We start from the raw sequence: 9,966 nt of genomic DNA on the forward strand, positions 1-9,966 counted from the left end.
TAACTAGCTATATGCCCTGACAAACCCGCAATTTAACCTCACAAAGAATATACCACGCGGGAACGCTCACGCCCGCATAGGTAGAGAGGGAGAAGAAGAGGCTACCTCGTTGAAGGCAGAAACCTTCCCTCAGCCTGAGGATGTCGCAACAATCAGCCTTTCCACCGGGCTCCCCAGGGGCAAAGGTATGGATTGGACTACTTCTGTCTCTTGACTGATGGCAGATACATGAGGGAGTCTTGAATTGACAATTGTGTTAGCCCATGAGTCCCCCACCTGGCCCACCCTACCCTCCTCCTATCGCAGCTATGGGAGGTCGGCCGTCAATCACAGCAGATGTTCCCATCACTGCAGTTTTTCTCGCGATCTTTGTAACCGGCGCAGTGTGCCACATGACCCGATTTCGAATAAATATGGCACGCGGCCATAAATTCATCCCCTCAGCCGTTACATTCGGTTTCTGCATGGCCAGAATCACCGCCTGCGTTCTCCGAATCGTATGGGCGAATCGCCTCACCAACGCGCAGATCGCAATCGCCGCGCAGGTCTTCATCGCCGCCGGTGTTATCCTCCTTTTTATCCTCAACCTCCTCTACACACAGCGCATCTTCCGCGCCACCCATCCGCGGATAGGCTGGTCACGAGCTTTCTCCTATGCCTTCAAGGCGCTTTATGTCCTGATCGTCTTGACCCTCATCATGGTTATCACTGCCGCGGTCCAAAGCTTTTACACCCTAGACAAGGACATTCTATTGATCGACCGCAATCTCCGGTGGTGGGGCATGTCCTATTTCACCTTCTTCTCTTTCCTCCCAATCCCATTGCTCGCCTTCATCGTGCTAGCCCCGCGCCGCGAACCAACCGAGCAGTTCGGACAAGGGAGTCTCAGGGCAAAAATCCTCGTTGCTGGTACCGCCTCCGTGTTGCTCTGCCTCGGGGCGTCATTCCGTGCTGGAACGTCCTTCATGCCTCCACGCATGGCCAACAACCCAGCGTGGTATCACCACAAGGCGTGCTTTTACATCTTCAATTTCGGTATCGAAGCGACGGTGGTGTTTCTCTATTTCTTTTCGCGGGTGGATTTGAGATTCCACGTTCCCAACGGCAGCTCGAAGGTGCGAACTTACACGGTCAAAAATACCAATAATAACGAAAAGGATGACAGCTCGGCTATAAATGATACTGAAGCTGCAGTGTCTGCCGAGCCCGCTTCCTGACGTACAATTTGACGGGAATATGAAATGTGGTATTCTCTTTAAGTTCAAAAAAGTCACGCATCATCCACTTCAGCAATCTTGTTATTTCTTCCCCATGTGTGCAATATATACATTTTTGAAAAAATGGGAGTACCCCGCTGGCGTTCTTGTCGTTTCTACTTGAACTTTTTGCGCTTCAGCACCTGTTTTCAAGAGACCCATGCAATTTTTTCTTTTTTTCTTTTTCTTTTTTTTTTTCGGTTAACCTGACTTTTCATTTCCCATTTTGCATACATGTACAGCGCTCCACGAATCTTCTTTTGTTTTAATATACCCTTGGTTTTTTTTCCCCATATTCATTTTATTCTCACTATATATATATACATGTAGACATATCCAAGCAATGAATGGACCCCATTCGATAGCCTGCCATAAAACCTCACCCCAAAGGTAGATCCTTGTTCTTTCGATGAGGAAGCCTTATACCTATGACCTTCCTCTTCCATCCCCACAAGCCATGATAAGCCTGGTCCTGGTCATTCCATTTCATTTTGTGGCTACTCCGCATCCGTGAAAATGGACGCTGATTCATCAGAAACTATCAATTCAAAAATAAACATAAATAAATATAGTATAAGTATAAATATATATCAATTTTAAGGGGTTTTCTCCAAATACAAATACAACTGGAAACCCCACCCAACATCCCTCCTAAATACAAACAGTCCTCACGACCAAAGCATAATAATTTCTGAGCCCTCCGATACGAAGAGGCAATCCATATTCGTATTTTCAGCATGTTTATTCCAACTTTACTGGTATCCAGGCTGGATATCGCCGGTAGATGTAATTTCGCTTATTCATGGTCAAGGAGAATGAAAGGGTCCATGGACCTCTCGAGTGTGGCGCCTGCCTACTCCTAGGGATTTCAAAGGCGATGTAGGACATGCTTTTTTTTTTTTTTTTTTTTTTTTTGGTGATATACCAACCTATATTTAATAGTATTCTAGGCCAGGGATCACCAACAAGCGCCAAGAACAGATTTGCGATGCAAGGCCGATCCTCAGGCCATGGGCCAATAAGCTACTCAGGCAAGCTTGACCATGGGCTTTCTGGAAGACGCAAGGGGGTATGTTATGTTCATACTTCATGCGCTAGCCGAGGGTTATATATGAGCTCCAGGAGCTTCGGTAGTCCGCAGATACTACTACATCACTGGCCGATCGAGCTCTGTTTCTTCTCTCAGATAGACAGACAGACTCACAGGGAACAGTTTTCGGGTTTTCATAATAACTAATACATACCACAATTGTGGGACACATAAGTTGCCCAACTATTGAATCGCTTCTTCTATTCTTACATATTTTCCCCCTTCTTCTTATTCTTTGATACGACTGTACGGAGTAGAGAGGTGATATCAGACACTATTTTGCAGGATAACCACGCGCTATGCGGCGGTCATCTTTGTCGTCCTCGGGCAAAACGATTCTCAAGTTGTGCAGTCTTATCGCGGCGGCTAGGCATGAACATTTTAACCAGCTAATGTTGACGATGTTTTATGTTGTATACAATTTTCTGTCAACGCTATTCTAGGATCCTTATGAGCATCGTCATAAGGGTTACTTACCACCTCATCCATCGCGAGCACACAAGTTTCTTCTTCTTCTTCTTCAAAAAAAAAAAAAAAAAAAAAAAAAAAAAGTGTGTAGGTTAAGCATTTGAGGATCGAAATAAAGCTTTTCTTAACGTACTGTGCAGTTACACATAGAGGGACCGATACAAACAATTTGGTCCCCTCCTCTCGTAGAGCCATATCCTATGAAAGTCCCTTTCAGCCGCGCCGGCCTCACGTAGGCGGCACGAAAGGGTGGGACACAAATAGCTCATTACCCCTGAAGTGCGAATCAACATCGACCTCCGTCGTTCTCACTATTCCCAGCGTCAAGCGTCGTACATCTGTCGGTTCCTCCCCTAGCTCCACCCGGCTTCCATACACCGACGATTCTGAATGCAGACTATCCATCTCGAACGAAGCGCGGCACAGGTGACGCTTTGGAACCCTCATCTGGCTTGCAGCATCTTCTAATCCCCCATCCAGTCTAACTCCGCCACCCCTCTCTGGATATGAGGGCCTGCCGGAGTATTTTCTCGCGGGGTGGATGGGGGTACTCCCCGGCGGTGCTATTAAGGAGCGGAACGCAGGGATGTTCGTGATGAGAAGGGACATAGCAGCCTCGATCTGAGACCACAAGGTGAGGCGCACTGGCCCTTGTACAAGCACGATTTCATCGGTTTCGTTCAGGCTTGAAACTTTCTTGATCTCCCGGAAGCGGACGAAGGCAAAAGCGATGACGATCAGGCCTAGGGAAAACATGCACGCGAGGCCAATCTTTTGCTTCGTGGATATCCGAGCTTTCATGAGAAGAGAAAGGGGGAGAAGCATAACTATTTTATTGTTCAATTTTTAACTTTGGGGCCCCTTTTGTCATTCGTTTTCTGATTTGAGTGAAGGAGAAAGGCGTATGATCAGTGCGAACGATAAATATGAGAGAATCGACCTTACTCAGTAAATCCGAACCGATATCCGAAGCAATGGCGACCTTGAGATTGATGTCCACTCTTTGAACATTGATCGGACAAGCGCTCCGGTCTTCAGAAAAGCGAGCAGTATCAGCTTCACTGTCTATGTTATCAGGCCGAAACAGTAGACTGTGAACCAACCTGGATTCCAATATGTTGATAGAGGGTTGCATGATAGGAAAGTCGTGAGTATGCACCCAAGGTATGTTGCCAGCACGACTGCTAATACAACCCGGAAAATAATTACATATTTGGGTAGACCGGTGACGATACGCCCAAAAAATAACAGGATAGAAAATTTTGCTACCTCGAGAGAAGGCTATTGGGTCAGGAGTTGCATCCATAACCACAGTGTAGGGCAGAACGAAACATACCTGCCCATAAGGTTGTCCAAAAGAGCAACGTCTCGCTATACAGTCATGTAAACACCACATACCACATATCTAGACGGGAAGTAGCAGGAGGTAAAACTACCTCAATAAGAGTTTCAGACCGCCAGATATCCTGGCAGACAATTGAACAGCGTCCACCATCTGCGAAAGATCTGGGTGTACCTTGACCGCAAGCATGTAGCGCAGTAAGTCCCCGAAAATAGGCTCAATAATTGTACCCAGAATCGTCACGGCGGTAAGAAGGACGAGGCAAAGAAACGCAAGATAATCCTCCGCAACATATGTCTCTTGGACTTGGAATCTTAAAATGGCCCGCCCAACCGTGGTAATGAACCCCAGGCCCCAGAGGCTCCATGTCGCGCCCTATACAATATAAATAGCCGACTCAGCGCAACGAGCGGAAAGTCAAGGGCCTGAAGTTCACTACGAGAATGGAATACTTACCCAGAATGTGCTATTGCTAAGCATTTATACTTAGAGAGGAGATCCAAGCATCGGCGAGCATCTAGTAGAGCGGACAAGGAGAAAATTTTATCACGGTGCAGATTCAGATATAATTTTCAAACAAATCATACCGAAGGGCTCGATTATCCAATTCAATAAATCACTCTCGACAGCCTGCGTGGTGAAAGGCGGTCTCAACCCCCCCAGCAGTATATCGGGAGAGCGAATAATTCAGTAACAATGACGAAACTCCCACTGGGGAAAAGATGCTGGCAAAGAGGGTAGAGTGTCCAGAATGGGGAAAGGTATGCAAAAGTTTGGAGAGGAACGCTCTGGGGGGATGATGGCTGGTAATATACCCGAGTTCCAGGACCTCCGGATACTCTAGAATCAACGATTGAGGCGTGTCAGGTGCGATTGGGGTATTGGAAACCGCCACATCTATCAGGGTCGGCTTCAAAGGAGTTGTGAAATTTAGTCAAGAGTGGCATAAGACTGGATTTTGGTTTTTTTTTTTTTTTGACTCGACAGCTGAATATGTTTTTCTCCTCTGGATGCCTAGAGCTCTGTAGCAACACTCTAGCAACACTCTCACCGTCATAATAGAACGGAAGACTTGGAGCGACGAAGGGCTCCGCCGCTCCTATGAGTGCTCAAATGAAAAGGGTCCGCGAAGGGTCCGCAATCTTCGATGCCTCGTATAGCGGGAGATGCATTCGTGCCCTTTGTCAACGAATGGTCGAATTAGATGGATCGATTTGCTCTTTTAGTATGACAATCGCAAATTGAGATAGAACTTGGTGATCATTTTCCCTTCTCACCTTAGGGCTTCCCCGGCGCACCAGGTTAGTTGCGAGAGTCTCGCTATTTGTCATGATTCCGAAAAAATTCGGCAATTGCGCGTCATGTCAACCCGCCACAGGAGGAAAACCCAAATTAGACTATCAATCTGGCTCGAATGACAGAAATATGCACCTTTTTTATTTGTGCTCGGATCGGAGTTAAGCCCTGAAGCGTGGAGGACAGGCACTAGAGGTCATACTCCGCTCGGGGGAGAGTTATCATATCTGTCCTGGGAAAGAAAAAGAAAGGAAAGCCCTCCATGCTTGGGACTTCAACCATCACTAACGCCCTCGGCCCAGCGATAGAGGTGCCCAAGAGCACACTAAGGAGTTGTAAGATAGGAAGGAATAAAATAAAATAAAATAAAATAAAATAAAATAACGGAAAGCCATGGTAAGGTCGTTGTACTGATATTCCATTTCCTTCGAGCTCAAGGGTAAATAAATAAGGGAAAATGGTGTGCAGCTCAGTTCCTCGCCAGTGGGTGATTTACAGCACCTAGCTAGGGCTTCACGACAGCCACGGCAACTCCTGGCTCTCTTCTGGCTGCTCCATCAAGCCAGAAGATGACATATGAGGTTTGAGAAAGCACCTCTTGCCCTGGGCGTATGCAAGATACCAGTACAAAAGCAGAATAAATAAGTGTAGTTTGTTGTTCGCCTATCCATTCCAATCGAGGGTCACTTGGCAACAATGGTTCAAAATAATGAAGAAGAATTAAAGATAAATAAGTATATAAAACATGTATTCCAATAAATCTAATTCTTGCTCTGTGCATGCTCAACCTTCCATCCGCCGGCCAGAGAATCGGTGAAGAGCCGTGTCGGATCATATTTCGCGCGGATCTCCTTGAGTTTGGCAAGGTTATCGCCGCCGTAGGTTTCGAAAACCGTCTGCCCTTTATCAGCATCGTTCATGTACCTGTATTCCGCTTTTAGGCCTGCAGCGGCTAGTTTCGCTTCCGTTTTCGCCGCGGCTAATCTGCGATACTCGGCAATTCTTTGATCGTATTTGGCGTCTGTCCATGATAAGTCTTGTACGACCCCTGTGTTCCCGGAAGGTTAAAAAGGCAGATGGTTAGCTAGTAGTCAGATAGAAATACATCAAAAATTGGGGCAAGGCAAAGTGAAAGAGTGAAAGAAATGACGGCAGGGATTTGGAATTGCGTTGGGGTCGGCGCCCTCCAGCAGCCACGAGGTGACACATACAGAAATATGGAGCCTTAGACGCATCTATACCCTGTGGATTACCTCCCCTCCTATCCCCCTCCTCTACAAATCGCTTCGTCATGGGTTGGTACGCAATGCTAGTGGTGATGTTTGGTACATCCCAGAGCTCAGCTTTGAAAGTGGTAGCAAAAACATCGTAAATTATTTCAATTGCCTCGGGGGTAGCGAAACTGGACACGACATGAAAACTCCGCCTGGTCCCCATGGGGATAAAAGCGTCTTGCTCGGCAGCCAGCTGGGCCATCGTGGCTTGGCGATATGTGTTGTTCACCGACGGTATGGCAAGGAAATCTGACAGGGCCGGTTGGTCGCATTCAGCACCGTCATAAAAGAGGAAGGATATGTAAGCCGTGACGTCCTGTGAAGGAATAAAGGTGATTGTCGGGATTATCGCTGCTTTCGCATCTTTTGATCCATCCTGTACAAAGCGAGAAATGGCTCTCGAGAACTCATCGTGTGGAGTGCCTTGATGCACCATAATGCCACCGCAAGTTTGGGGGGAGTTAAACGTAACAAGATCAAAGCGGGTGACGATGCCAAAACTGTTTCCTCCACCTTTAAGGGCCCAGAAGAGATCGCTGTTCTGTTTGGCGGTGGCTTGGACGATTTTACCGTTGGCGAGGACGACCTTTGGGAGTTATGTTTCAGCAGTCGCCAACACAGACATCGACATGTCGCGATATAAGAAAGGATGCTTTACTCACTTCATACGAGACGACGTTGTTTGCCGCAAAGCCATACTGGTTGGAATAAAAGGAAATACCGCCTCCGAGCAACAGTCCCGGGACCCCAACTGATCCCACGCGCCCTCCCAGGGCCACCAGCCCATGCGGTTCGAGATATTGATACACATTCAGCCAGGTGTTCCCCGGACCAACGGAGACAAATGACTTGTCCGCACTAAGGTGCAGCTGCTTCATCTTTGTGAATGCGATCAAGACGCCGCCGTCTGTATTCGCATAGCCAGGAATGGGCATGTGTCCGGCTCCCCTGACGGCGAACTCCGTGTGTGATGCTGCAAGAATCTCGACTGCACCAGCGACTTCATGTGTATTTCTCGGGACAAATACACAAAGTGGTTTTGAGGCGGCCGCTGCATTGAAGTAGTCTAATCATCGCACGTCAATATTGACCGTCTCATAAAATAAGTTGATCACTGCAACTGAGAGTCCAAGCCGCAAGAACACCACTTACGATGATTCTCTGAATTATACGTTTCGCTCCCAGGGTAAAACACCGTCCCCGGATACCGTCCCCCAATCCTCAAGCAAACATGCTTTGAGCGGCACACCGAGTCTAGCGGATCCGACGCCAGACCCAGGCCGAGGAGCGTGAACAGCAGGCCCAGGCGGGTCATAATTTTTATCATGGCTGTTTCCAACAACGCCGCAGGATAACTGGGGCACGGGTTATTTTCCAACAATTCGAAACAGAAACACGGGCGAAAAAATCGAATATATATACTTCTTCGCAGCTAATTGGGGCGGTCAGAATTCCGCCGGCACGTTGGCGTAGACCAAGGCTCCCTCCGCAATCGATGGCTTACTCCAGCTGCGGCCGCCCTGCACGCGGAAAAGCCGATGACTCTTGATTGTTACATTCGTTTCTGGGGTCCGGCTCATCTTGGAAATATTTCTGTTGCCAAATGAGAGCACACCCCCCACCCCCCTTCCTACACATACACTCCTCAGGCTATGCAAACTTCAACTGGATTGGCGTTTAAGTCGCCGTAGATGATCCCCCTAATAACACCAGAATGGCAACGAGGAGATACGCAGCGTAAGCAGGTCAGTGCTGTATCCTAAGCCTTGGAACAGGCCAGGAGGTCACGAATACCCGAGATTACTGTCGAGTGAAAAGGCAAAAAACAAAACATTCATACCGGGGCATGCATGCAAGGAAACCCAATGCATCAATCTGAGCGCAAATGCCAATGGCCACGCAAGATTCAATACTTGCAGCAACTTGCCATTAGGCCAAGGCGTGCGATGAGATAACTTGATTTCTCGTCGTTCAAAGCCGAGATCTCAGGGCCGGAACCGAGAACTTGAAACAGGGGAAAAGACCAGATGCGATCAGGTCGGAAGGGTTATTTCCCGCTTCCAATAAGGCATCGGCGATGCACTGATAATGAAATAATGTATAGAGTAGTACGGAGTATTTGTTTCCGGACATCCCTCACGGACAACACCACCTGGCATCGGCGAGGCGTTCAAATCCACATCCATTATTGCCGACCACGCTCGGAGGAAATCAAAGATTGAATGTCTCCGCAACAGTGGCGTGACACAGTCCGCCGGAGGGACGAGAAGCTACCCGGCGGCGGGATTGGGAAAAAAAAAGGAAAGTTGCGATGAACCCGATGTGATTTGAACACATAACCTTCTGATCTGGAGTCAGACGCGCTACCGTTGCGCCACAGGTCCCTCGGTGCTCGACCAGGATCGGAATTTTAGAGTTTCTTTAGGCTGGTCGGAAGGAGTAAGTTACTGAGCTAAAAATTATATTTATCTAACTACTCCGTATACACTGTGTATAGAGCGTGCTGTGTACGGTGGGCTGGCCAGGCAGCAGACGCTTCTCCTGTTCAGATTCTATTTTATTAGAGATGATCGCATCAATACTCCTATAGCTAGGAAGCTCTAGTTATAAAAGTGTAACTTCAAAGCTCTGAGTTGCAATAGAATAAATAAATATCTCTCTTCCTTTATAGTAACTAGCTAGCAACTGTTATTTAAGCAGAATGTGATCCCCGAGTATCACCACGGAGTTACTGAATATTAGTATGAACTGTATAGATTCTACGGAGTGATTAAAAGGGGTAATTCTGTTAATCCGAGCGATTACTTGCAAAACTGCTCAGATCAACTATGTAACAAGCCAAGAAACTAAAAGCAAGATTTGCAGTAAGCTCTACAGCGTATGGTAGAATGAGACACAGAGTACGGAGTAGTTAACTACAGATTACATGTTTAGTCTGATAATGCGCAGCCCTACTTGTCGAACGTATGGGCAAGACATACTGGGATATTTATCCCCTCTTGCTTCTCCCAGCATAGCGCCAGTGGTGCGAGAGCCGCTTTGCCCCGGTGGCCTGTACTGAACGCACCACTGTTTGTCGGAGATAATACCTAGGCAATAATATCTCGTATATCGTTGAAACCTGAGCACTGCTTGCTTGTATGTATAATCGAGCATTCCCTTCCTTAACTATAAATATCGTACTTCAGGCCTTTCTCGGTCGCACCACTTTCTCGATCACACCACTTTCTCGGTCACTTT

General features: G+C 47.4%; 4 protein-coding genes and 1 non-coding gene across 5 annotated transcripts; 2 read left to right on the forward strand and 3 right to left on the reverse strand.

Annotated features, from left to right (window-relative positions):
• Nucleotides 1-140: 140 nt before the first annotated feature.
• HCBG_05861 (uncharacterized protein) lies at nt 141-1,217 on the forward strand (the record flags this gene model as incomplete). Its single annotated transcript, XM_045432910.1, has 2 exons — nt 141-185; nt 261-1,217. The coding sequence occupies 2 exons, from the start codon at nt 141-143 to the stop codon at nt 1,215-1,217; spliced, it is 1,002 nt and encodes a 333-aa protein (XP_045286078.1).
• An 841-nt stretch (nt 1,218-2,058) lies between these two features.
• HCBG_05862 (uncharacterized protein) lies at nt 2,059-2,739 on the forward strand (the record flags this gene model as incomplete). The annotated part of the gene is made up of 3 exons (XM_045432911.1): nt 2,059-2,135; nt 2,199-2,325; nt 2,632-2,739. 3 exons carry the CDS (start codon nt 2,059-2,061, stop codon nt 2,737-2,739), a joined length of 312 nt encoding a protein of 103 aa, XP_045286079.1.
• A 303-nt stretch (nt 2,740-3,042) lies between these two features.
• On the reverse strand, nt 3,043-4,636 carry HCBG_05863 (uncharacterized protein; the record flags this gene model as incomplete). Its single annotated transcript, XM_045432912.1, has 5 exons — nt 3,043-3,641; nt 3,760-3,846; nt 4,151-4,185; nt 4,251-4,531; nt 4,613-4,636. The coding sequence occupies 5 exons, from the start codon at nt 4,634-4,636 to the stop codon at nt 3,043-3,045; spliced, it is 1,026 nt and encodes a 341-aa protein (XP_045286080.1).
• Nucleotides 4,637-6,213: 1,577 nt separating this feature from the next.
• HCBG_05864 (FAD binding domain-containing protein) lies at nt 6,214-8,053 on the reverse strand (the record flags this gene model as incomplete). Its single annotated transcript, XM_045432913.1, has 4 exons — nt 6,214-6,500; nt 6,664-7,312; nt 7,389-7,792; nt 7,879-8,053. 4 exons carry the CDS (start codon nt 8,051-8,053, stop codon nt 6,214-6,216), a joined length of 1,515 nt encoding a protein of 504 aa, XP_045286081.1.
• Nucleotides 8,054-9,038: 985 nt separating this feature from the next.
• Nucleotides 9,039-9,110, reverse strand: HCBG_11044. Its single transcript has one exon. It is a non-coding gene; the product is annotated as a tRNA-Trp (tRNA).
• Between the last annotated feature and the right edge of the window lie 856 nt (nt 9,111-9,966).

This window comes from Histoplasma capsulatum (assembly GCF_000150115.1).
Source record: "Histoplasma capsulatum G186AR genomic scaffold supercont2.8, whole genome shotgun sequence".
Lineage (NCBI taxonomy): Eukaryota > Fungi > Ascomycota > Eurotiomycetes > Onygenales > Ajellomycetaceae > Histoplasma > Histoplasma capsulatum.